The sequence below is a fragment of the Anomaloglossus baeobatrachus genome, chromosome 5 (assembly GCF_048569485.1).
Source record: "Anomaloglossus baeobatrachus isolate aAnoBae1 chromosome 5, aAnoBae1.hap1, whole genome shotgun sequence".
NCBI classification, from domain to species: Eukaryota; Metazoa; Chordata; class Amphibia; order Anura; family Aromobatidae; genus Anomaloglossus; species Anomaloglossus baeobatrachus.
Genome location: NC_134357.1, coordinates 505,580,876 through 505,608,807, shown reverse-complemented (window position 1 = coordinate 505,608,807; position 27,932 = coordinate 505,580,876). Strand labels below are relative to the sequence as shown.

At 46.1% G+C, this 27,932-nt stretch overlaps 1 protein-coding gene across 1 annotated transcript in view; it reads right to left on the bottom strand.

Annotated features, from left to right (window-relative positions):
• Window positions 1–27,932, bottom strand: part of LOC142312847 (uncharacterized) — a 142,064-nt gene that overhangs the window by 45,316 nt on the left and 68,816 nt on the right. The window contains exons 5-8 of the mRNA XM_075351835.1: window positions 24,484–26,020; window positions 19,617–19,943; window positions 16,976–17,103; window positions 1,520–1,707 (exon numbers count right to left, since the gene is read on the bottom strand). Of these exons, the coding sequence (XP_075207950.1) occupies window positions 1,520–1,707; window positions 16,976–17,103; window positions 19,617–19,943; window positions 24,484–26,020 (2,180 nt within the window). The remainder of the gene's footprint in view (window positions 1–1,519; window positions 1,708–16,975; window positions 17,104–19,616; window positions 19,944–24,483; window positions 26,021–27,932) is intronic.

The window sequence follows — 27,932 nt, the reverse complement described above, 5'->3', positions numbered from 1 at the left end:
ACATTTTGCCCTTCACACTAGTACAGTTTATTCTTCCTGCTACAGTATATGCAATTGTGAGATAACTGTTTTGTTAGCAAGACCAAATTTTATAATTAGCAAATGTGTTTTTAGGGGCATGCCCCCCTTTGTGAGTAATAATTCCTCTAAAGATTTTCTTGTTTGGTAGCTCAATGTCTCTGTAAGCTTCGAATCGGTCTTGGAATTCCATCAGTATTACCCTGAAGACCAAATGGGGCACCATCTATAATAGGCACATGCGTGTGCTGCCTCAACTGCATACAAAATAGTGGTGGAAAACTACTCACTACCTCCCTAGATAAATACATTACAGGGTAGATTTTTCAAAAAAACCCATTTATGTTTGTTTTCCGTTGTTCTTGTATCACATAGGCTCTGAAAAATATGACAATCTATTCCAAATACAGACAAATTTGCTTTCCAAATTCAAATATTGCTCCTTCCCTTCCAAGGTCTGCCGTTTGTCCAAACAGAATTTTTTGACTACATGTGAGGTAACGCTGTGTGCATAAGAAAGTGGATAACACACTGTGGAGTCCGCTCTTTGGTGTTATCTATTGAAAAAGTGAGAAAATTAGTGCTAAAGCAACAGTTTTGTAAAAAAATGAAAATTTTCAATATGATGACCTAATGTTATAAAATTCTGTGAAGTACCTGTGGGTTAAAAATGCTCTCTATACCCCTAAAAAATCCTTAAAGGGTCTAGTTTCCAAAATTTGGTTCCTTGTGGGGGTTTCTGTTGTTTAGCTACCTTAGGGACCCTGCAAATGCAACATGGTGCACGTAATCGATTTTAGCCAAATTTGCTTTCCAAAATTCAAATATTGCTCCTCCTTTTCCGGGCCCTCCCATTTCACCGCGCTCATGAGAAACTGGGTAAATAAGTTTTGGGTCCATTTTGTCATGTGGTTTCTTGTAAAAGTGAATAATTGTGGCTAAAGCAACATTTTTAGGTAAAATGTTAATTTATGTTTTTTTTTTTCATTTTTTCATTCCACATGGCTTTAGCTCCTGTGAAGCATCTTGAGGGTTACAAAACTTTTTGAATGTGGTTTTGAGCAGTAAGAGAGGTGTAGTTTTCAGAATAGTGTCACTTTTGGGTATTTTCTGTCACCTAGGCCTCTCAGTTACTTCAAATGTGACGTGGTCTCGAAAAAAAATGGTTTTGTAAATTTTGTAACTTCCTAACCAAAAAATTATGTTTCAAAAATTGCGCTGATGTGGTAAGCTTTATTCAATAACTACTTTGTGTGACGTAACTCTCTGGTTTAAGGACAGAAAAATTAAAAGTTTGAAAATTGTGAAATTTGAAGCGTTCCAGAGTTATAACCTCATAAAGGAATACTGGTCAGAATTGTAAAAAATGGTCTGGGCATTAAGTTCAAACTTGACTTTGTCTTTAAGGGGTTAAGTTAACTTTCCTTCTGGCATGGCAGTTTCTTAAATTCTTTCATGTTCAAAATGTTTCCTCTGAGGACGATCCCCGAGCACAGGTCACATGATTGTTTCTTTGATTTCTCTTGAATGAGCACAGCACAAGCTCAGCTTTGCCATCTTCCTTCTCTGGTGTATGAGGTGGATAACCACTGCTTGGAGGTTGAACCAGACTTAGCACCCAACTGTGAAACTTTATCTGTCCTGGTGACAAGGGTCCATCACGGCTATCGAAAACCTTTGCACAGTGAGCTGGGAAAGACATGTACATTCTGTACAGGACCATAATTGCTGCTCAATGGTTGAGGGCACATTCCAGCATAATACCAAGAAAAAAAGATTGGCTCATGTAATCCTGCATCTTTGAGCACAAAGACAGCACCTAGTGATGAGCGAGTGTTACTATTCACTACTCGCATGGATAATGCGGTATTCGTATTACTCGTTATATTGCGAGTTTATGTGTATTCTCCTTAATATATTCGTATGTCCCGCCCAGCAGGTTTGGCACCTGATTTCCAGCCATTAAACATGCTGGGCTTCTTAACCCATTCACAGTAATGCCGCATCCATCTTGGTTGTGGCATTACTGTGATTGGCTGGCCGCACATCGTCATAGGGTCTATAGAAGCCCTTCCGCCATCATTTTGCGCACATTGTATCTGACACCAGCGTTGTATCAGTATAGAGATATAGTGAGCAGCTGCTAGGGAGAGGGTTAGGCCTCTTAATAACACAAAAGCCCTTTTAAGAGCTACCTGCTGTGTCAGTGTAGTATAGGGAGGGACAGATTTTCGAGCAGGGACAGAGTTTAAAGGAGCGTGTCGCTACCTCCATAGTACCATCCAGAATACAATAGCTCTTTTAAGAGCTAAAAACACTGAACAAGGTCACAGCAGGTAAGAATAGATTGTGGATTAGGTAGGGAATCGGGACCTTTTATCACAATATTTAGGAGTTCACAGCCTGGCTTGTGCCATCCACAGCAGCCACATTAATACGTTGCTAGTGGCCTTTGCAAATACAAAGCAGTACTCTAGCATTTAGTGCTGCCTGATACATTAAATGCACCGGTCCGGTTTCCAAAATACTTAGGAGTTCACAGCCTGGCTTGTGGCGTTCACATCAGCCACATAACTGTACATTGCTAGTGTCCTTTGCAAATACAAAGCAGTACTCTAGTATTTAGTGCTGCCTAATACACTAAACGCACTGGTCCTGTTTCCACAATATTTAAGGGTTCACAGCCTGGCTTGTGGCATCCACATCAGCCACATTAATACGTTGCTAGTGTTCTTTGCAAATACAAAGCAGTACTCTAGCATTTAGTGCTGCCTCATACACTGAATGCACTGGTCCTGTTTCCACAATATTTAGGGGTTCACAGCCTGGCTTGTTCTGTCCACATCAACCATATTAACATGTTGCTATTGGGCTTGCCAAATACAAAGCAGTACTACTAACATTTTGTGCTGCCTGATAAACTAAATGCACCTCTCCTTATACGCCTTGGAGGTGCTGGCCTGCCCAGCTGCTAGTGTGTTGTCAGAGCGTGTTTTCAGTTTTGCTCGGGCAATCATCACTGATAGGCACACACGACTCTCCACAGAAAATGCAGACAGACTTACTCTGATTAAATTCAACAAGGACTGGATTTCTCCACAGTTTCTAATTCCTCCAGATGAGAGCAAGCCAAACTAAATTCCCCCAAAATTTTGATTTTGACAACTGCTGCTACTTTGCATTTTAGGTTAGCCCCACAGTACCTTCCCTTATCTTCCCTTTTTTTGAGGTCCACACTATCAGACTTTTCCAGACCTTCTCCCTGCGAGTGACAATTGTGTATTGCCCTCCAGGACCCCCCCTCTTCAGTTCCTTGATGACTTTGCCATGAGGCTTCCACACTTGCTGGCCTGTGACAGCCCCATTCTCATCATAGGTGTCACGAATCGGGGTACGGGGGCTCCTCATTTGTCTTCTGGAGCTGTTCCTACCCGTACACGAGGTCGCTCGGCCCGATCTCCTGAGCCACGGATGGTGACCAGGACTTCTTGGAATTCTGACACTAAGTGTCAAAAATAGCGAACTGAGCATGTGCGGGATTCCTATGGGTCTTTTGACACTATCTGAGCATGTCAGTGATGTGGCACGTTCCTATTGGCCACAGTGACATCATCGGTGATGTGGTACGTTCCCATTGGCCGCCGTGACATCATCAGTGATGTGGCATGTTCCCATTGGCCGCCGTGACATCATCGGTGATGTGGCAGATTCCTATTGGCCGGTGACGTTATCAGTGATGTGGCACGTTCTTATTGGCCACCGTGACATCATCAGTGATGTGTAAGGCTCTCATTGGCCAAAGGGGCTGGCTACACGTAGTTCCTCCATCTTGTGGGCGGTACAGAGGTGATAAAAGCCCTGACACCCACATGGAGGTGCGCACTCGTCTTTGTGCATTCAGCAGCACACAGCTATCTTAGGTAGGGATACGCGGCGAGGTCCAACCGGATTGACTGAGGGTCAGGAGGCAGGTTAGGGTGAGGCGTCGTGGTCACATCTAGACCGAGTTAGGGTTAGAAGCCGGCTAGGCAGGATTCCATAGATATCGGGGTTGTGCTGCTAAGGGACCGGTGGTTAACCGGCTACACCCTAATACATCCCGATATAGGAGCAGTACCCTACACGCTCACTCCTGCATATACCCAGAGCATATACTAGCAGAATACGGGTAGTGTTCTGTAGGCCTATCCCTATCAATACTGTGTATGCAACATATATTAACTTCTGTGAAGTCACAGGAGAGCATTGCGCCATATCTGGTCCTGTGAGTTAACAGGGTCCTGTCCTTTATATATTATTACCCGCTTCGGGTCCTGTGAGTTAACAGGGTCCCGATATATTATGCTACAGCTTCTGTGTGGCGTAGAACACAGAGACTGCACACGCAGGTTCTGAGTACTTATTATATCTGCGTTAACGCCTGTGTGACCTGTAACACAGGCGTATATTATTACCTGGGGCTTTGTTGAATATCAGTAGAGCTGTATTCTATCAGCTGCAGTTTACCACCACTGCACAGTGGACCCTGACCATTGATATCGGTTTACTCTCATCTTTTACCATATCAGTAGGTCCATTCGTAACAGTACGAGTGCGCCAAGGGTCTGGCTGTAATGTCTGATATTCAGCAATTGCACCGGTATATCCAGCAGTTGGAGGCCAGACTTAAAACTGTGGAGGAAGGCACTTCAACTGCTAACCTTGAAACAGTAGCTGCACGTGCAGCCCATCAAGCAGCAGCATTTTTTACTCCTGCAGTACGGCTCGCTCAGGCGCAACCTAAGTTGGCTCTTCCCCATAAGTTCTCTGGGGAGAGTAAAACGTTCCGTGGTTTCATTAACCAATGTCGCAACCATTTGGTGCTGCTTGAAAAAGACTATCCCACTGAGGAGACCAAAGTGGGATTTATTCTTTCCCTATTGGAAGGAAGAGCTTTAGACTGCGCTACTCCTTTATGGGAGAGAGAGGATGTAGTAGTTGCCACTGCAGAATTATTTATTGAGGCCTTAAAAGCCGTATTCATGGGTCCTCAAGTCACACATGATTCAGCCCAACAATTACTGGAACTCTCTCAGGGGTCCTCTAGTGCCAGCCTATACGCCATTAAGTTCAGGACTCTGGCTACTGAACTGGATTGACCTGACAGGGTTCTTGTAGCTCTTTTCTGGAAAGGATTAGCTGGGTTCATTAAACCCTTCAGCCCCCGGGCACTTTCCGTTTTTGTTTTTTGCTCCCCTTCTTCCGAGAGGCGTAACTTTTTTATTTTTCCATCAATCTTGCCATATGAGGGCTTGTTTTTTGCGGGACGAGTTGTACTTTTAAATGAAACCATAAGTTTTACCATATAGTGTACTGGAAAACGGCAAAAAAATTTCAAGTGCGGAAAAATTGCAAAAAAGTGGGATTGTACAATAGTTTTTGGGATATTTTATTCACTGTGTTCACTATATGGTAAAACTGAGGTATCTATGTGATGCCTCAGGTCGGTGCGAGTTTGTAGACACCAAACATGTATAGGTTTACTTGTATCTAAGGGGTTAAAAAAAATTCACAAGCTTGTCCAAAAAACGTGGCGCACGTTTTGCGCCATTTTCCAAAACCCGTAGCGTTCTCATTTTTCAGGATCTGAGGCTCAGTATTGGCTTATTTTTTGCATCTCGACCTGACGTTCTTAACGGTACCATTTTTGCGCAGATGCTACGTTTTGATCGCCTGTTATTGCATTTTGCGCAAAATTTGCGGCGACCAAAAAACGTAATTTTGGCATTTGGAATTTTTTTGCCACTACGCCGTTTACTGATCAGATTCATTGATTTTATATTTTGATAGATCGGGCATTTCTGAACGTGGCGATACCAAATATGTGTGTATTTTTTATTTTTTTAACCCTTTAATTTTCAATGGGGTGAAAGGGGGGTGATTTGAACTTTTAGGTTTTTATTTTTTTTTAATTTTTTAAAACTTTTTTTTTTACTTTTTTTTTATTTTACTAGTCCCCCTAGGGGGCTATTGCGATCAGCAATCCGATCGCTCTGCACTATCTGCAGATCTCAACTACAGAGCTGAGAACTGCAGATTTGCTGCTTCACTTTCAATGCCGGCTGTATTCCGGCATTGAGAGGAAGTGAGTCATGTTAGCTACAGGCGTCATCACATGACCCTGTGCTACCATGGCAACCGCCGAAAGTCACGTGATCATGTCACGTGACCTCCGGTGGGGGCGGGGTAAGTCACTGTCATGGCGGCGCCCATATACATATCGCTGCCAAGACTTTGGCAGCGAAATGTAAGGGGTTAATGGCCACGGGTGGAAGCGATTCCACCCGCGGCTAGCAGGCACACATGTCAGCTGTTGATAACAGCTGATATGTGCGCGTCTAGCCGCCTGTCGGCGGCAGGGGGCGGGGCTTAACGGCACACGATCCATGACATACCCAGTACGTCATGGGTCGTTAAGGGGTTAAAGATGCCCTATCCACAAGGGAAATTCCCACTACTCTACTACTAGTCCTTAATAACCATAGCTACTAGAATTGATGTCAGACGTTCTGAGCGAAAGTTAGAAGTCGCTCAGGCACGTCCTAAGGTGCGACTGGCTTCTTCTTTTTCGACTCCCATAGCTCCTCAGTCGTCTGAGTCTTCTATTACTTCTATGGAGATAGCTCGGCCGGGTGCCAGAGTTCATTGACAGGCTCTTCTACCTCTTGTTTTGCCTGTCGCCAATCTGGACCCTACGCTAACAGGTGTCCTTCCCGTCAGGGAAACGCTTTCATCTAGTGACCCTTGGGGGGGGTCACTAGATGTGCCTACTTCTACCTCTAAATTGACCCTCACAGGCTCTCTTTCTTTTGACACTTGTAAGATAGAGGTTGTGGCATGTGTGGACTCTGGGGCAGATGGGAATTTTCTATCCTCCCATTTTGCTCGTCAACATGCTATTCCTTTACTACTACTCCCCAAATCTATTCCCATACGTGTGGTGAATGGTTCGGTGCTACCCGAGATGGTAACCCATAGAACCGTACCCCTTACCCTACGTATGCCTCATAACCATCAGGAGGTCATTTAGTTTTTGGTATTACCAGAAGGGGTAGATGCCATTCTTTTGGGACTACCATGGCTTAAACTCCATTCTCCACACATAGATTGGGCTTCTGGGAAAGTGTTTGCTTGGGGTTCCATGTGCCAAGAAAGTTGCCTGGTTCGTACAATAAAGACTATTTCTTCTAGTACCTCTTCTTTGCTCTCTGAGTTACCATCTCCATATCATCAGTTTGCAGATGTGTTCTCCAAAAAGGGTTCTGAAGCACTACCTCCCCATCGTCCATACGATTGTGCTATTGATCTCATATCAGGGACAGAACCACCTCGGGGTAGGGTGTATCCTCTTTCCATTCCGGAGACTGAGGCCATGTCAACTTACATTAAGGAGAGTCTTGAGAAGGGTCTATTACAAAGTCTGTGTCGTCTGCTGGAGCAGGATTATTTTTTGTGAGAAAAAAGGAGGGGGACTTGCGTCCGTGCATTGATTATCGGGGACTCAATACCATAACCATAAAAAACAAGTATCCCTTGCCTTTAATCTCTGAGTTATTTGATCGCTTAAGGGGAGCTCGTATATTCACGAAACTGGACCTGCGGGGGGGGGAATTTAGTACGAATCTGAGAGGGTGACGAGTGGAAAACGGCATTTAATACTCGTGATGGCCACTATGAGTACCTCATCATGTCTTTCGGATTGTGTAATTCCCCCGCAGTGTTCCAAGATTTCGTGAATGATGTGTTTCGTGATCTGCTGCTTACATCAGTTGTCGCTTACCTAGACGACATCCTAATTTATTCCCCAGATCTGGAAACACACCTCTAGGATGTGGCACGAGTCCTGACCCGCTTGCGAGCTCACTCCCTTTATGCCAAATTAGAGAAATGTATCTTCGAGCAGCCCGTCCCTTCCCTTCGTAGGGTATATAGTTTCTCATAAATGTCTAGCCATGGATCCATCAAAAACCGAGGCAGTAAAGAGCTGGGCAGAGCCAAGGTCGTTGAAGGCTATTCAACGCTTTTTTGGCTTTATTATTGTTATTATTATTGCATTATCTGTATTGTTATACATTTTGAACTATCTATGGTGATTCTGGTACAATATTTATCTTTGAGAGGACTTATTCTGGATTGGGTCTCATTATTATTATCCTTGGTGTTTTTTAATATGTCTACACTGTGTTGTATTTTGTATGTGTGTTTTTAAACTTTTTGATACACAAATAAAAATTGTATTATAATCTAATTCTGGAGTGAGTGCCTTTTGGTCAAGCACTTTTCTTGTGATTGATATAGTTGGTTTTGCTTGACAGGTGCACCCTCCCCATTACTGATAAATTTACCGTATAAACTATGGCTGTACACTTCTAATTGTTTTTTCTCGCTTTTTTGGCTTTGTGAACTATTATAGGCAATTTATACCTCATTTCTCTACTCTGGTGGCTCCTTTGTTGCTCCTTACCAAAAAGAGAGCTAATCCAAAAAATTGGTCACCTGAGACAACAGATGCCTTTAAAAGCTATAAAGGACCATTTTGTGAGTTCCCTGATCTTACATTGGCCAGATGTAGAGAAACCATTTTTGATAGAGGTGGACGCTTCTTCGGTAGGAGCTGGAGCAGTGTTATACCAGAAATATAGCAATGGTAGGAAAAGACCTTGCTTTTTCTTTTCCAAGACCTTTTCTCCAGCTGAAAGGAACTATACAATAGGGGACAGGGAGCTTTTAGCTATGAAGTTAGCGTTTTTGGAGTGGCGTTACCTTCTTGAGGGGGCTAAGCACCAGTTTCAGGTTTTTACGGACCAAAAAAATCGGGTTTATTGGCAAACCGCTCAGAGATTAAACCCGAGACAAGCTCGTTGGTCTCTTTTTTTCTCTCGGTTTAATTTTTCTCTCCATTTTCTTTCGGGTGAGAAAAATATTAGAGCAGATGCTCTGTCTAGGTCTTGTCTTACGGTAGATGAGGATGAGGAACCTCGGTTCATTCTACCTCCTTGCTCCATACGTGCTGTCGCACCAGTGACCTTAGACCACGTACCACCTGGGAAGACGTATAACCCGCCTGATAGACAAAATTACATCTAGTCTTAGGCACATACATCTAAGGTAGGTGGCCACTTTGGAGTTCGGCGTACCCAGGAGCTAATCGAAAGAAGGTATTGGTGGCCAAGACTGTCGAGAGATGTCAGGGAATACCTTTATGCCTGTATGTCTTGTGCCAGGAACCGACCTTCCCGTCAACGACCTGCTGGCCTGTTATATCCATTGCCAGTCCCAGATAGACCATGGGAGGTCATGGGAATGGACATTGTGGTTGATCTTCCGAGATCCCAGGGTCACAAAGTCTTCTCGGTTGAGACCGACCATTTCTCCCACATGGTTCACCTGGTTCCACTCTCTGATTTACCATCTTCACGCCTTTTGGCCAAGTTGTTCATCAAGCATATCTTTCAATTGGGTTACCCGACAGGACTGTTTGTTATCGAGGCCCTCAATTCGCCTCCAGGTTTTGGAAGGCTTTGTGTCAGCTCCTATGTATTGAGCTAAATATGTCATCTTCCTACCATCCTGAGACCAATGGTTTAGTGGAACGCACAAACCAATCTCTCCTAACTTATTTACGGCACTTCGTAAGTGCTAATCATGATGATTGGTCGGTGCTTCTACCCTGGGCAGAATTTGCCTTAAACAACTCCGTCTCGGAGGCTACGGGTCAAACACCCTTCCTCTTAAATAACGGGCAACATCCCCAGGTACCAGTACCCATGCCCGTCTCTTCTCCTTCGCCTGCGATTGCAGATTGGGCATCCTCGGCCAGGGAGACGTAGGATGACACGCAGGCAGCCATCGCAGCTGCTAAGGAGCGCATGAGGCGTGGAGCAGATAGATTCCAACGCCCTGCTCCTATATTCTCTCTGGAAGACTATGTTTGGCTGTCTGCAAACAATATAAAACTCCGAGTGGAGTCACCCAAATTTGCTCCACGGTATTTGGGTCCTTTTGAAGTCATTAAACAAATAAATCCTGTAGTGTACCAGTTACGCCTGCCTGCCCACCTCCGGATCCATAACACCTTCCATGTGTTGCTACTTAAGCCAGTGTGTTTGTCCACTAGTCCTAGACAGGAGCCTTCGTCGCCTACTTCGTCATCATCTGAATATTTAGTTCGAGCCATTCTGAAGACCAAAGTGGTCAAGGGCAGAGGATATTATTTAGTGGACTGGGAAGGTTATGGTCCCGAGCATCGCTCCTGGGAACCGGTTGAGAACATTCATGCCCCTGACTTAATTGTGGTCGGAGGGGATGTTAGAGAGGGGGGTACTGTCACGATACAAACGAGGAGCCCCCGTACCAATACATGGTACGGGGGCTCCTCGTTTGTCTTCTGGAGCTGTTCCTCCCGTACCCGAGGTCGCTTGGCCCGATCTCCTGAGCCACAGATGGTAACCAGGACTTTTTGGAATTCTGACACTGTCAAAAATAGCCTACTGAGCATGTGCGGGATTCCTATGGGTCTTTTGACACTATCTGAGCATCTCAGTGATGTGGCACGTTCCTATTGGCCACAGTGACATCATCGGTGATGTGGTACATTCCCATTGGCCGCCGTGACATCATCGGTGATGTGGCAGATTCCTATTGGGCGGTGACGTTATCAATGATGTGGCACGTTCTTATTGGCCACCGTGACATCAGTGATGTGTAAGGCTCTCATTGGCCAAAGGGGCTGGCTACACGTAGTTCCTCCATCTTGTGGGCGGTACAGAGGTGATAAAAGCACTGACACCCACATGGAGGTGCGCACTTGTCTTTGTGCATTCAGCAGTACACAGCTATCTTAGGTAGGGATATGCGGCGAGGTCCAACCGGATTGACTGAGGGTCAGGAGGCAGGTTAGGGTGAGGCGTCGTGGTCACATCTAGACTGAGTTAGGGTCAGAAGCCGGCTAGGCAGGGTTCCATAGATATCGGGGTTGTGCTGCTAAGGGACCGGTGGCTAACCGGCTACACCCTAATACATCCCGATATAGGAGCAGTACCCTACACGGTCACTCCTGCATATACCCAGAGCATATACTAGCAGAATACGGGTAGTGTTCTGCAGGCCTATCCCTATCCATACTGTGTATGCAACATATATTAACTTCTGTGAAGTCACAGGAGAGCATTGCACCATATCTGGTCCTGTGAGTTAACAGGGTCCTGTCCTTTATATATTATTACCCGCTTCGGGTCCTGTGAGTTAACAGGGTCCCGCTATATTATGCTACAGCTTCTGTGTAGCCTAGAACACAGAGACTGCACATGCAGGTTATGAGTACTTATTATACCTGCGTTAACGCCTGTGTGACCTGTAACACAGGCATATATTAATACTTGGGGCTTTGTTGAATATCAGTAGAGCCTTATTCTATCAGCTGCAGTTTACCACCACTGCACGGTAGACCCTGACCACTGATATCGGTTTACTCTCATCTTTTACCATATCAGTAGGTCCATCCGTAACAATGGGAGATTTTAGCTTCCCTATTGATGATCCCCTCTGCCATCTGCTATTCATCATTTACCTCTAACTTTCTTTCTTGGCCTTTCACAACTTACTAACTTCCCTAAACATGACGACAGGAATACACTGGATGTAATCTTCTCCTGGCTTAGCTCAATGCATGATTTTACTAACTCCCCTCTCCTGCTCTCTGACCACAACCTTCTTACTTTACAAGAACTGTCCCCCCGCTTAGTACAGCCCCACTTACCAAACTTATAGAAATTTATGTGCTATTCATACCCAGAAACTTATAAAGAATTTGCAGCCTCCATTGGCCCCAATCTCTTCTCTCTCATGCCCTGACTCTGCTGTGAAACATTATAGTGAAACACTGAAACAAGTTTTTGCTTAAAAGATTAAACTCTGCCCTTCACCATGTCAAACAAGCGACTGCACCAATCTCATCACCTCACTATCCAACAATCATAAGTGCCTGACACTTTTCTTTCCCACCTCAGTCCTAGAGTGTAGGCCCCAATCACCACCCTCAGTGCTGACAATCTAGCCAATAATTTCAATGAAGAAATTGACCATATCTGACAAGAAACTTTCTCCCTTTCCCTTAACATCCTGTATTCTCTTCCTCCTGTACTTCATCTAGCTCACTTTCTGTCTCTGAACTGGCCACAGAAGAAGTTACCAGTATTGATGGGCGAACCAGTAGATATTCTGGATCAGCAAGTCCAACCGGTTTTTAAAAAGAAAACTGGTTTGGGATCAGAATTAATCCCAAATATCTGCCTGGAGGACGATCCCCATATAATATGTCTATGGGGATCCAAATATTGTGCTTTAACCCCTTCAGCCCCCAGCCTATTTTGACCCTAAAGACCAGGCCATTTTTTGCAATTTTGACCAGTGTCACTTTATGAGGTTATAACTCTGGAACGCTTCAACGGATCCTGGTGATTCTGAGATTGTTTTCTCGTGACATATTGGGCTTCATGTTAATGGTAAATTTATGCCAATATTTTTTGTGTTTCTTTGTGAAAAAAATGGAAATTTTGCGAAAATTTTGAAAATTTTGTAATTTTCAAACTTTTAATTTTTATGCTCGTAAACCAGCGAGACATATGACACAAAATAATTAATAAATTACATTTCCCACATGTCTACTTTACATCAGCACAATTTTGGAAAAAAAAAAAAAATTTATAAGGAAGTTATAGGGGTTCAAAGTTTATAAGCAATTTCTCATTTTTACAATAACATTTTCAAAGCCACTTTTTTTAGGGACCACATCACATTTGAATTGATTTTGAGGGGCCTACATGAAAGAAAACACCCAAAAGTGACACCATTCCAAAAACGGCACCCCTCAGGCTACTCAAAACCACATTCAATAAGGTTATTAACCCTTCAGGTGTTTCACAGGACCTAAAGCAATGTGGAAGGAAAAAATGAACATTTTACTTTTTGCTACAAAAATGCAAATTTAGCCTCAAATATTGAATTTTCACAACGGTAGCAGGATTAAATGGACCTTAACATTTGTTGTGCAATTTCATCCGAGCATACCGATACCTCATATGTGGCGGAAAACCACTGTTTGGGCGCACGGCAAGGCTACGAAGGGAAGGCACGTCATTTGACTTTTTGAACGGAAAATTAGATGAAATTGTTGCCGCACCATGTTGCGTTTGGAGAGCCTCTGATGTGCCGAAACAGTGGAAAATCCCCACATGTGACCCCATTTTGGAAACTAGACCCCCCAAGGCATAATTATAGATGGGCAATGAGCACTTATAACCCTCATGTGCTTCATACATTGAGCCGAAAAAACAAAAAAGTACTTTTTTTTCCACAAAAATGTTATTTTGGGCTCAATTTTTTAATTTTTACATGGGGAACAGGATAAAATAGACCCTAAAATTTGTTGGGAAATTTGTCCTGAGTAAGCCGATACTTCATATATGGCGAAAAAACACTGTTTGGGCGCACAGCAGGGCTTCGAATGGAATGAGCAATGTATTTTATCAGGGACCTGGTATGTCAATTTTATATTTGTGTTGTGTAGGTTTTGTCAAGTCGCCGTCTTTGTCATGTAGTGTGCCTCAAGTCACCGTCTTTGTTGTGTAGTGTGTGTCAGGTTACCGTCTTTGTTGTGTAGTGTGTGTCAGGTCACAGTCTGTTGTGTAGTGTGTGTCAGGTCACAGTCTGTTGTGTAGTGTGAATCAGGTCAGTCTTTGTTGTGTAGTGTGTGTCAGGTCACCGTCTTTGTCGTGTAGTGTGTGTCAGGTCACCGTCTTTGTTGTGTAGTGTGTGTCAGGTCACCGTCTTTGTTGTGTAGTGTGTGTCAGGTCACCGTCTTTGTTGTGTAGTGTGTGTCAGGTTACCGTCTTTGTTGTGTAGTGTGTCAGGTCACCGTCTTTGTTGTGTAGTGTGTGTCAGGTCACCGTCTTTGTTGTGTAGTGTGTGTCAGGTCACCGTCTTTGTCGTGTAGTATGTGTCAGGTCACCGTCTTTGTCGTGTAGTGTGTCAGGTCACCGTCTTTGTCGTGTAGTGTGTGTCAGGTCACAGTCTTTGTCGTGTAGTGTGTGTCAGGTCACCGTCTTTGTCGTGTAGTGTGTCAGGTCACCGTCTTTGTTGTGTAGTGTGTCAGGTCACCGTCTTTGTTGTGTAGTGTGTGTCAGGTCACAGTCTGTTGTGTAGTGTGTGTCAGGTCACAGTCTGTTGTGTAGTGTGTGTCAGGTCAGTCTTTGTTGTGTAGTGTGTGTCAGGTCACCGTCTTTGTTGTGTAGTGTGTCAGGTCACCGTCTTTGTCGTGTAGTGTGTGTCAGGTCACCGTCTTTGTCGTGTAGTGTGAATCAGGTCACAATCTTTGTCGTGTAGTGTGTGTCAGGTCACAGTCTTTGTTGTGTAGTGTGTGTCAGGTCACCGTCTTTGTCGTGTAGTGTGTGTCAGGTCACCGTCTTTGTCGTGTAGTGTGTCAGGTCACCGTCTTTGTTGTGTAGTGTGTGTCAGGTCACAGTCTTTGTCGTGTAGTGTGAATCAGGTCACAGTCTTTGTCGTGTAGTGTGTCAGGTCACAGTCTTTGTTGTGTAGTGTGTGTCAGGTCACCGTCTTTGTCGTGTAGTATGTGTCAGGTCACCGTCTTTGTCGTGTAGTGTGTCAGGTCACCGTCTTTGTCGTGTAGTGTGTGTCAGGTCACAGTCTTTGTCGTGTAGTGTGTGTCAGGTCACCGTCTTTGTCGTGTAGTGTGTCAGGTCACCGTCTTTGTTGTGTAGTGTGTCAGGTCACCGTCTTTGTTGTGTAGTGTGTGTCAGGTCACAGTCTGTTGTGTAGTGTGTGTCAGGTCAGTCTTTGTTGTGGAGTGTGTGTCAGGTCACCGTCTTTGTTGTGTAGTGTGTCAGGTCATCGTCTTTGTCGTGTAGTGTGTGTCAGGTCACCGTCTTTGTCGTGTAGTGTGTGTCAGGTCACCGTCTTTGTCGTGTAGTGTGAATCAGGTCACAGTCTTTGTCGTGTAGTGTGTGTCAGGTCACAGTCTTTGTTGTGTAGTGTGTGTCAGGTCACCGTCTTTGTCGTGTAGTGTGAATCAGGTCACAGTCTTTGTTGTATATTGTGTGACAGGTCACAGTCTTGAGGCTATGTGCCCACGGGAGCTTGCTTCTGTGGAATTTGCAGTGGAAAACCTGCAGATTTATCTGGATTTTCTAGATAATTCCGCAGGTTTTACCATGTACAGACACTTTCCATGTTATCCTATGGGACATGGGGAATGTCTGTGTCCACTATGTGGCTGCGGAACATGCTGCGGATGTCCCGCAGCCGCACGTAATTGAATGGCAATTCTTCCTGCGGAATTACCTGTGGAATCCCCGGCCCTCCGCTATGGAGATATAGGCCGGGAGATCCGCAGGTATAGCCGCATGTTTCCCGCAGCTATTTCGCTGGAATCTTGCAGCTAAAAAATAGCTGCGAATGCCGGCGGGCAGCTGCGGGAAATATCCGGCCGTACCTGCGAATATATCCAAAGGTACGTGCTCCCGTGGGCACATAGCCTTAGGGTGCTTTACACGCTGCGACATCGCTAGCAATCTCATTGGCTTTGTAACACGCCAGATCGCGCATGCAATCTGCCGAGATCGCATGTGCGATCTGGCGTGTTACATTGCTAACGATGTCGCAGCGTGTAAAGCAGCCTTTTGTCGTGTATTGTGCCTCAGGATTTTTAGGTGGGCTATATCAATTTAGTACCCGGACGAATGATAGACTTTGAAGCAGTCACTCATACAAAGTCCGGGTTTGTCGGGACAAGTATCGCATAGATACTTGCTTTCCCGCCTCACCCCTTTTTTATAGCACATCCGGCACCTTTTCTGCGTTGTTCCTCTTGCGGTGGTTTGTGGTACCTCACCAGGAAAATGTTGCCCTGGTACCACACGGGAACCTTCAGTTCTAGAGGTAGTAGGAACTGCTGCTGCTTCTTCTCCTCCTCTTCCAAAGATCATGGTCTTGATTACTACCTCCTGAAACTGAAGGAAGGTGTTGGTCTGGCCTGCACATTGTGAGAGCACGAAAGCATTGTATAGTGCCATCTGCACGATGTGCACAGCCAGCTTTTTGTACCACACCTTAGCCTTCCGCATGGCACTATAGGGTTGGAGGACTTGATCAGAAAGATCAACTCCTCCCATATGTTTGTTGTACGCCAAGCCACAGTCCGGTTTGCGAACCTGTGCTGACGTACCTCGAACATTGGTTGCAGAGGTGCCGGGACCATGTATTGTGGTTAAGAAAAGGACATCCCTTTTGTCCTTGAACTTAACTACAACCATGTTGTCGCTACATTGGGCTCTGCTCTCACCTTTTTGGAGCAGCTGCCCAATTAGCGTAACAGGGAGGCCCTTCTGGTTTTTCCGGATCGTACCGCAAGCTGCGGTACCTCTGGAAGAGAGGGATTGGAAAAGTGAGATGCTTGAATAGAAGTTATCAACATACAGATGATAACCTTTATCAAGCAGTGGGTGGATCAAACTCCACACAATTTTCCCACTCACCCCCAGAGTAGGTGGGCATTCTGGGGGTTGGATCCGCGTGTCCTTGCCTTCGTAAACACTAAAGCTGTGAGTGTACCCTGAGGTACTCTCGCACAGCTTGTAGAGTTTAATGCCGTACCTTGCCCTTTTACTGGGCAAGTACTGGCGGAACTTCAGTCTCCCCTTGAAGTGGATGAGGGACTCATCCACACAAATTTCCCTCTGCGGAACGTACACTTCAGCAAACTTTTTGCTAAAGTGTTCGATGACCGGACGAATTTTGAACAGTCTGTCAAAATTCGGGTCATCTCGGGGAAGACACTCCAAATTGTCCCTAAAATGCAAAAATCTGTGGATAGCCTCAAACCGTTTGCGGGTCATAATCATACCAAACACTGGAGTGTTGTATAAAACATCAACACTCCAATATTGGCGAAGTTCAGGCTTCTTCACTAACCCCATGTGAAGAGCCAGACCCCAGTACTTCATCATTTCTACTGAATCCGTTGGGGTCCAGCTAGAATATGATGAGCGAGGTTTTTCGGCCAAAAATTGTTGGGCATAAAGATTTGTTTGCACCACCATGAGACTAACGAACTCTTCAGAGAAATAGACTTTGAAAAATTCTATTTCTCTAAGGTTGTTAGTATCAAACTGGATTCCTGATTGGGGAGTAAAATCAGGAATCCGAGGTGCAAAATTTTCAGGGACTGGGGTCCACTCCCGATCACTAGTGCTAGGTTGGGGGTCACTAGCACTAGTGCTGGGCTGGGCATCACTCACACTCAGCGCCGGGTCTTCTCCACTGGGCGCCGGGTCTTCTCCACTGGGCGCCGGGTCTTCTCCACTGGGCGCCGGGTCTTCTCCACTGGGCGCCGGACGATTCTTTCTACGACGTTTTCTTGGTGGTTCCTCGGCACTGGAGGAGGAAGAGGACTGGGACGAACAAAGGAATGTGGGGTCATCTCCTTCGCTATCAGTCTCGGAGGCAACAATGGCATATGCCTCCTCGGCTGAATACAGCCTCCGAGATTTGGAAGACTGGGACATCTTATGTGTGGTGTGTGTATGTGTGCAAAAAAAACTTTATTCAAATGTAGAAGTGTGTGTCTATGAACAGGAAAAGACCTATAAAAAAAAAAAAAAAAAAAAAAAAGTTTACACGAGCACCTGCAACTGACACTAAGCCCAGCGTCACACGTGTGAGAGTTTCGCATCGCATCACCTTGCACAGCCGCCGGCTCCTTGGTAAGAAGCGTGCAGCAGCATGTATTTGTACACGGCTGCACGCTCCTGCCCGGGAAGCGGGCGGCCGTGCAAGGTGATGCGATGCGAGGCTCTGAGCAAGAACATGGGGCAGCGGTGGATTGGGGGCGGGTGGAGGGAGCAAGGGGGTCGGCAGCAGAGATGGATGGGGGAGGGGAAGCAGGCACTGGCCTGCGATTACAGGCAGTCTGCGGAGTGGGGCAGCGGAGCGGTGGCAGTGATGGAGCGGGGGCAGCGGCGGAGCATGGGCAGCGGCAGAGCAGCGATGGAGCGGCGATGGAGCGGGGGCAGCAGTGGGGCAGCGGCAGAGCGGCGATGGAGCGGGGGCAGCAGTGGGGCAGCGGCGGAGCAGCGGCAGCAGTGGGGCAGCGGCAGAGCGGCGATGGAGCGGGGGCAGCAGTGGGGCAGCGGCAGAGCGGCGATGGAGCGGTGGCAGCAGTGGGGCAGCGGCGGGGCAGCGATGGAGCGCGGGCAGCGGAGGGGCAGCGATGGAGCGCGGGCAGCGGAGGGGCAGCGATGGAGCGCGGGCAGCGGAGGGGCAGCGATGGAGCGCGGGCAGCGGAGGGGCAGCGATGGAGCGCGGGCAGCGGAGGGGCAGCGATGGAGCGCGGGCAGCGATGGAGCGCGGGCAGCGGAGGGGCAGCGATGGAGCGCGGGCAGCGGCTGAGCGGCGATGGAGCGCGGGCAGCGGCTGAGCGGTGCGGGGGCCTCGATGGAGCGCGGGCAGCGGCTGAGCGGTGCGGGGGCCTCGATGGAGCGCGGGCAGCGGCTGAGCGGTGCGGGGGCCTCGATGGAGCGCGGGCAGCGGAGGGGCCTCGATGGAGCGTGGGCAGCGGCTGAGCGGCGATCGAGCCTGGGCAGCGATGGAGCGTGGGCAGCGGAGGGGCAGCGATGGAGCGCGGGCAGCGGCTGAGCGGTGCGGGGGCCTCGATGGAGCGCGGGCAGCGGCTGAGCGGCGATCGAGCCTGGGCAGCGATGGAGCGTGGGCAGCGATGGAGCGCGGGCAGCGGCTGAGCGGTGCGGGGGCCTCGATGGAGCGCGGGCAGCGGCTGAGCGGTGCGGGGGCCTCGATGGAGCGCGGGCAGCGGCTGAGCGGTGCGGGGGCCTCGATGGAGCGCGGGCAGCGGAGGGGCCTCGATGGAGCGGGGGCAGCGATGGAGCGCAGGCAGCGGTTGAGCGGTGCGGGGGCCTCGATGGAGCGCGGGCAGCGGAGGGGCCTCGATGGAGCGGGGGCAGCGATGGAGCGCGGGCAGCGGCTGAGCGATGCGGGGGCCTCGATGGAGCGCGGGCAGCGGCTGAGCGGCGATCGAGCCTGGGCAGCGATGGAGCGTGGGCAGCGGAGGGGCAGCGATGGAGCGTGGGCAGCGGAGGGGCAGCGATGGAGCGTGGGCAGCGGAGGGGCAGCGATGGAGCGTGGGCAGCGGAGGGGCAGCGATGGAGCGTGGGCAGTGGAGGGGCAGCGATGGAGCGTGGGCAGCGGAGGGGCAGCGATGGAGCGTGGGCAGCGGAGGGGCAGCGATGGAGCGTGGGCAGCGGAGGGGCAGCGATGGAGCGTGGGCAGCGATCGAGCCTGGGCAGCGATGGAGCGTGGGCAGCGATGGAGCGTGGGCAGCGGAGGAGCGGCGATGGAGCAGCGGTGGAGCGGAGGCAGCGGCGAGGTGGTGCGGGGTCAGTGATGGAGCGTGGACAGGGGCGGTGCGGGGGTGGGGGGAACAGCAGTGGATGAGTTGGGCAGCAGATGGGGGGCGGGGTAGCAATACTTACAGAGAATCGCAGGCTGGCTCGGCGAGGATCACGGCGGCAGGCACGGCGAGGATCACGGCGGCAGGCGCGGCAGGCACGGCGAGGATCACGGCGGCAGGCACGGCGAGGATCACGGCGGCAGGCACGGCGAGGATCACGTCGGCAGGATCGCTCTCCTCAGCTTCCACGGATGGAATGAACCTGAGGTAAGCGGTCACCGGCAGTTCACCGGAAGCCGATTCACTGTGATTGGAGGGTTCAAGCACGAGGACGATCCCTCCAATCAGAGCTGGGGGGGTTGAAACAAAGGTCAGCCAATGAGCAGTGCTAGAGAAGCACCGATCAGGGCTGGATTGCAATGTTTCAGCTATGTTTATTAGCTGAAACATTACAATGCCTGTGATTGGCTCATTGTCACAAATCAGCCAATCACAGGCACCGTAGGTCCGGGGTGGAGAAACCACGCCTCGGGAGGTCAAGTAGAGGTCCCCTCCTTCTAGAATATGGTGGAAAATTCCACCGATTGCTATTACCGGGACCACAGTGCCGCGATTCCGCCATGACGGATCTAGCCGTCATGGGTCTTTAAGTACCAGGGCACCATGACGGCTAGATCCGTCCAAGGTCGTGAAGGGGTTAAAATGGAGGTAGAAAAAGGAAAGGGATTAGAACAGGTGCGTTATACTTCCGTGTCTCCCACACAGCGGTAACACTACTTCTAGGGCTGCTCCTTACCCTCATACATATTCAATATATTCACTGCTTCCCCCTCCCACCATCAGTCATGGCGTCTCTGATTGATTGCAGTGAGACCGCGCCCCAACCCTGTGTGACAGCATGTGTGACTGCTTGGAATCACACATGCTGTCTACGTGCCTATGGTGGTGTCAAAATAAATAAATGAAATGGAGTAGGGTCCCCCCATCTTGTGGTACCCAGCACAAAGATCATACGGCTAGAGGCTGCAGCCGTGTGATTATCTTGGCTGTGTATCAAAATTAGGGGGACCCCATGTGGCTTTTTTAAAAATTTAAATTATTAAAAAACGAAAAAGACTTGCGGTCTTTGAGACCCCCTCATTACTAATCTGTAAGTGAAAAGAAAAATACACATACTGGAAAAATCCTTTATTTGAAATGAAATACAAAAAACACCCTCATTCTCCAATTTATTAACCCTAAACACCCAGTTAAGACGTCATCCTTTGGGCTGGAGCCTCTCATCTGGCTATTGTCATTTAAATGGGTTTCATTTTCTTTTGGAACTGCAGTGGTTAAGTGCCAGTTTTGCTACGGCAGTTTTTCCTAAGCAGTTCCTTGCTGATTGATCAGTTGCACTTACTCAGTAGTCACCCCCTTCAGCTTCAAATAGCAGTGTATCCCAGCATTCCCTGCTGAAGATACAAACTCATTTGTGTCCTGGCTGCCTCTGAGAAAGTTTCAACGAGTTTGGTTCCTGTGCTCAGGCAATATTGTTTGGTTATCTTTTCACCTGTTTGTCTTTGTTTCCCTGATGTTTCCCTTACTATAAGACCGGGGCCACATGGGGACTACTGTGATCCTAGCACTGGAAGCACTGGATCCTAGCTGGAAGCACAGAGCGAGCCGAGTGTCATTGCGATAGGACCACAGCTGCGGGGGGCGGGCCGAGACTGAGGAGGGGAGGGCCAGCGCTGAGGAGTGGAGGGTCGGCGCTGCAGAGGTGAGGGATTTATCTCCCTCTCTCCTCCATTGCCGGCTATTGCCATTCTCGCTCTGCACTCGCATTACACTGGTGTAATGTGAGCGCAGCGCGATTTTTCTCTTGCCCCATAGGTTTGAATGGGTGCGAGAGAAACAAGGATCGCATTGCACCTGCAGAATGCTGTGACTGTTTTCTCAGTCCAATTAGGGCTGAGAGAATAATCGCTCATGGGTGCTGGCACATAGAGTAATATTGGTCTGAGAGGAATGCAATGTTTTATCGCAATCCACTTGCTCAGATTTTCATGCCATGTGGCTTAGGCCTAAGGCCTTTTATAGAGTCCCAGGTTCCTGTTTGGCCACAGTTGTGGAAACTGTATAGGGACTGGTGAGGAGAGAAAGGACAGTTGCAGATGCCTACCTACCCCTCTCACTAGTTTCAAGGCCTCCCATTGTTTTTGTGTCCCTGTTACCCCCTTTTCTTGTGTTTTTGTTGTGCTTTAGAGGAACATAGGTCTGAATGCACCCTGCCACGCTTGCTACACCCGGCAAGTGTGACAACAGTAGGGATAAATTGCTTAGTGTGAATTCACATTGGAGGCATTATACCATGTGGAGGGCAACCTACGGGGTGTCATGCAGTGTGCAAGCCATGGAAGGTATATGATACTTTGTTGGACACTAAGGAAAATCACTACTTTTGTGTAAAATACATTTTTCTCTTTTCTGTCTTTAAAAGGTTGTAAATTATACTTTTAATGACCACACTAAATCATTTTGTGAGTAGTTTGAAGGAGCTTTCAATTCAGACTTTTGATTTGTGACCCCACCATTTCTATGAATGCTGATGGTCACCAGGGCTGTGGAGTTGATAAGCCAAACCTCCGACTCCTCAATTTCTCTGACTCTGACTCCCTCATACATTACTCAAGTTTGTGATAAATTTACTGTAGTAAAATCAGGCTTTTAATCATTATTATGATACAATAATCAAGCTGCTTAGATAAAACATAAAATACATTTATTGGAATACAAGTTTAGAACACAAAAATCTTTAATAAATTGTAAATATACAATACAATGTGCAGTAAGTGGGAGAAAAACATTTTCAATAAAAATGTATAGAATAACATTTGTGCAGTCTGAATTTGTTCTGAGAAATAGTATGATCTCCATCAGATCCTCCTTCATAGATGACCTCATTATTTTAAGTCTAGAGACCAACCTCTCTACACTAACTTGGGTTGGTGGCAAAGTGGTGACCACATGGGCAACATCTCTAACAATCTCAGGATATAACGGAATTGCCTCATGCACAGTTAGTTTTGATGAACGGTTGAACTCTTCTACGTCTATGAGAGCAAATAAAAAAAAATTGATAAAGTATGGTCAATCTGTTTGCTATGGGAGTGGAATCTTTTCCTTGTGGCAACACTTTGCTGCTCCATGTTGTCCAAATATTTTTAAAATTTAAACTCCTCATGTGATGAGGCTGAAGATACTGCAGCAGTTGGACTGGATGAGACAATTCCTCTTGCTCATGGCCATTCTGTTGCCACTCCTTCTAAAATCTATCTTCTTTTCCTTTAGTAAGCTGTTCATCATCCAGCAATATACAATGTCTTGGGTCCACATACACAGCTGCCTGACAAATGTTATTTTCTAATAGCAGTGTCTCTCCATTTCATTGAACCAGCAATGCCATCTGCGATTAAACCTCCTCTTTGGGATAGGCAAAACAGTAAGTTCTTCCACTCCTTTATGAAAATGCCAAATGGGTGATGAAGCAATTCCTTCAATTCAGCCACCTGTGTCCATTGACCTTCATTTAATGTTACCTTAGGGTTGGCCATGTCTACAAGGAAGGGTTTCCGCTCAAGCAATTGCTCAATCATTAAATAAATAATGCCCCACTGAGTGGCTTGATAAACACTTGCCCCTTTTCCAGCATGTTTCTTCAAGATTTCGAGATGGAATAAATTTTAGATGTTCTGTCAGCAATAACCAATTTCCTCACTTTGCCAATCAGAGTTCCAGCATGTACCTCTTGTAGGCTATCTCTTATTGATGGCAACAGTGTGCGCACAACACAGCGCATGTGATAAATAGGAGAGAGATGTGAAGCAGGTTCAACAAGATTATCTAATTATAAAAGATCATTTTACTGTACTTCTGTAATATGTTTGTTCCTCAGTTACAGTAATAGGACTGTGGCTTCACCTCAAACATACTGAAGTTTTTTTCTAGCTGCTGTTCACCTTCATTATTCTCATTCATAAGTTTCACTGTACTTATCATGTGTGAAGCATTGTAGGTACAATAGCAATAATCTGTTCTAGCAGTTTTGAGATGAGCGCAGGCATTCCTTCCTTCCCAGTGTGTTTTTACCCTTATCTGTAAAGAATTGGCTTCACTATTTATCATGTACATAAAGTGCAGCACAGATTCTTCTCAACTAAAAGCTTAGATCCTTTGATCAGGAATAGAAAATACATATATAGGAAATTTCATAACTTTCCCAAATTCTTTTTTGAAACATGTTTAGTACATACTGCATTAAACTACTGAATCCAATTTATTATATATTTTACTAGTCAGAGTCTGTCCATTTTATACTGACTCTGACTTTACCAAAATGGACACTGACTCCAACTCCAAGACTTGGACTCCACAGCTCTGCTGGTCACATCAAATTGTCATCCTATTAATTGACACAAACAGGGTATTATCTGATTACCTTAGTAACTGTCCTGATCATGTATAGCAGCATCTCTCCATTGTCAATGTCAAATAAGATGGTAAAGAGCATTATTAGACAAACCCTTTAAGATGCAGCTGTAATGTAAATGTAAAATATTATGTACATTGTTCATATTTAAGTGTATTTGGATATTATTTTTCAAAAACAGTCAATAGTAATTGTTTACATTTTCTAACAATCAGTAAATGCTCTAAAATTTGTTTTCCTTTTCTTTTTGAGACATTTTCTTTTTGAGACATCAAAAAAATAAAATAATTAAAAATATAAATTGGCTACTTTCCTGTGTGAGTTTTCAGATGTGTAAGAAGATTTGATTCCTATTAAAACATATTCCGCATTTTGTCATCAAACTGGCTTCTGCCCTGTGTGACTTCTCTGATGTGTAACACTTCTTAATTTAGTACTGCTAGATTTCCTACATTCTGAACATACAAATGGTTAATGCCGCGTATGAATTAAATGATGTCTATCAAGACTGTATTTTTCGGTAAAACATTTTCCACATTTCAAACATAAAAATGGCTTCTGCCCTGAGTGAGTTCTTTGATGTTTATCAAGGTGAGCTTTTACTGCAAAACATTTCCCACATTCTGAACATGAATATGGTTTCTCTCCTGTGTGAGTTCTTTGATGTTTAATAAGGTGATGTTTTAATGTAAAACATCTCCCACATTCTGAACATGAAAATGGATTTTGCCCTGTGTGAATTTTTTGATGCGCAATTAAAGTTGATTTTTGTTTATAAGATTTTCCACATTCAGGGCATGAAAATGCTTTGTTGCCTGAGTGACTTTTCTGATGGCTTACCATAATGTATCTCTCTGTAAAACATTTCCCACATTCTGGGCAAGAAAATGGCTTCTCCCCCGTGTGATGTCTCAGATGTGTAACAAGAAGAGATTTCTTACTATAATGTTTTCCACATTCTGAACATGAATATGGCTTCTCTCCTGTGTGAGTTCTCTGATGAGTAACAAGATAACATTTTTCTGTAAAACATTTCCCACATTCTGAACAAGAAAATGGCTTCTCCCCTGTGTGATTCTTTTGATGTTTAACAAGATTTGATTTCCCTGCAAAACATTTTCCACATTCTGAACAGGATAATTGATTCTCCCCTGTGTGAATTTTCTGATGTTTAACAAGAAGTGATTTTTTGTGAAAACATTTCGCACATTCTGAGCAAGAAAATGGCTTCTCCCCTGTGTGACTTCTCTGATGTTTAACAAGGTCAGCTTTCATATAATAACATTTCTCACATTCTGAACAAGAAAATGGCTTATCCCCTGTGTGGCTTCTCTGATGTGTAGCAAGAAGAGATTTCTTACTATAATGTTTTCCACATTCTGAACATGAATATGGCTTCTCTCCTGTGTGAGTTCTCTGATGAGTAACAAGATAACATTTTTCTGCAAAACACTTCCCACATTCTGAACAAGAAAATGGCTTATCCCCTGTGTGACTTCTCAGATGTGTAATAAGATCAAATTTTTTACTATAACGTTTTCCACATTCTGAACATGAATATGGCTTCTCTCCTGTATGAGTTCTCTGATGAGTAACAAGATAGCATTTGTATGTAAAACATTTCCCACATTCTGAACATGAAAACGGCTTCTTCCCTGTGTGAATTCTCTGATGGCTAATTAAAGCTGATTGTCCTTTGAACAATTTCCCACATTTGGAGCAAGAAAATGGCGTCTCGCCTGTGTGAACTCTCTGATGAGCTATAAGCATGAATTTCTCGCTATAACATTTCCCACATTCTGGACATGAAAATGGTTTTTCCCCTGTGTGAATTCTCAGATGCCTACCAAGATTTGCTTTTTGAGTAAAACATTTTCCACATTCTGAACATGAAAATAGTTTCCCCCCTTTGTAAGCTATTTCATATTCAACAGTCCTTCCGTGACTTTTGTTTTTTATATTTGTATTTGATGCAGGAGAAAAATGATGTCCCTCAGAGATCCTGGTACAGTTATCTGCCAAGAGTAAAAATGATTTTCTTATTTTTCAGTGACATTGTATTGGCATAACATTACTATTTATTTCATTATATACAAAAGAAGGAATGATAGTTTATAGTGTGAGCAGCCCTTCATACTGTTTTGGTTTGGTTTTTTTCTTTGTTATTTTTAGGTGATTCCATTTCATACATTCTCTGACAGGCACAAGCACTATTAAGGAATATGTATGTAAAGAAGGGTGTACTACTACTACTACTACAAGCAATAAGGCAAATATAATAAGAAGAGTGCTACATGATGTAACAATGTAAATGTGTGAGTGGCTCACAGCCATTTTCCCCCACATGGTTTGGATTTTCATTCTTTTCATTTGGATTCCTCATATATAAATAACTGGTCTGCTTTCCTTCCCCACTGTTTCTATATCTGGACCAGGGTCCTGTGTGTACTAATTACCTCTTTTGGCTTCCCATGCAATGTATATCTGGTTCCTATTTATTAGTTATTTATGAATATAGGTATAGTCTAGCCTTGTGTTTGATGTATTTCTAATTGAGTGGACTCAGACATGATATTACCCACCGGATGGTTCTTACATTTTATTTATGCATCTTTACCTGAGTGATACCCTCCTGATTTCTCATATATCCAACACTTTGGACTTGTTTTTCAGGCATCTGTAACTTATGTAGGCAGGCTACTTTCCTCTTGTATGGTGGGGGCCTTTCACTCTATGGATTCTGTAATGTTAGATCTGATATGAACAATTTTTCTGTAGCATTATAGTTTTTATATATATATATATATATATTGTGAGGTAGCACGGTCGGCTGCGCAGCAGAAGACACGGGATCCAGGCATTAAGGTTCACAGCACACGGTTTTAATGTCCAAACAAAAGTCCATAACACAATACATGTGCCTCTCCAGCAGAAAACTCAGGGAGTTCTGTTCACTCCCTCACACCCGGAACACCTGCCCTTGTTCCTGATTCTATTTAACCCTTCCTTCAGTCTGTAGGGAAACAGCATTAACCCTATAGTGGATTTACTTTCTATCATGGAGTGAGCACAACCTGGGCGAGACATACCGGCCGTCATAGATAACCCCGGTCACAGTCTCACATACCCCCCCCTCAGTTCAAGCGTGCGGGGTTGAACTCCAGCCATCAAACACGGGCCGCGGGACAAGGCATCGGCGTTGCCCTGCAACCTACCGGCCCGGTGTTCAACCGTAAACCGGAAGTTCTGCAGAGAAAGGAACCACCGGGTAACCCGGGCATTCCGTTCCTTGGCGGACCTCATCCAGACCAGTGGAGAGTGATCCGTCACCAAGCGAAACTGCCGTCCCAGCAGGTAATAGCGTAGGGACTCCAAGGCCCACTTGATCGCCAGGCACTCCTTCTCCACTACGCTATAATTCCGCTCGGGAGGGGTGAGCTTCCTACTCAAGAAGGTGACGGGGTGTTCCTCCCCCTGAACCACCTGAGACAGTACTGCCCCCAGGCCGACCTCCGAGGCGTCAGTCTGTACAATGAACTCCTTCCGGAAATCAGGGTTGACCAGAACGGGCTGTCCGCACAGGACCTCCTTCAGGGCCCGGAAGGAGTCCTCGGCCTGCGGAGTCCAGCGCACCATGACGGACTTCTTGCCTTTGAGAAGGTCCGTCAAGGGGGCTGATAGTCCCGCAAAATCCTTTACAAACCTCCTGTAGTACCCCACGATACCCAGGAAGGCCCTAACCTGCTTCGTGGTCAGGGGTCTAGGCCACTTCTGGATCGCCTCAACCTTGTTAATTTGGGGCTTAATCACTCCTTGGCCTATCACGTAGCCCAAGTAGCGGGCTTCCGTGAGCCCCAATGCACATTTCTTGGGATTGGCTGTCAATCCGGCTGTTCGAAGCGCGTCCACCACCGCTTGTACCTGTTC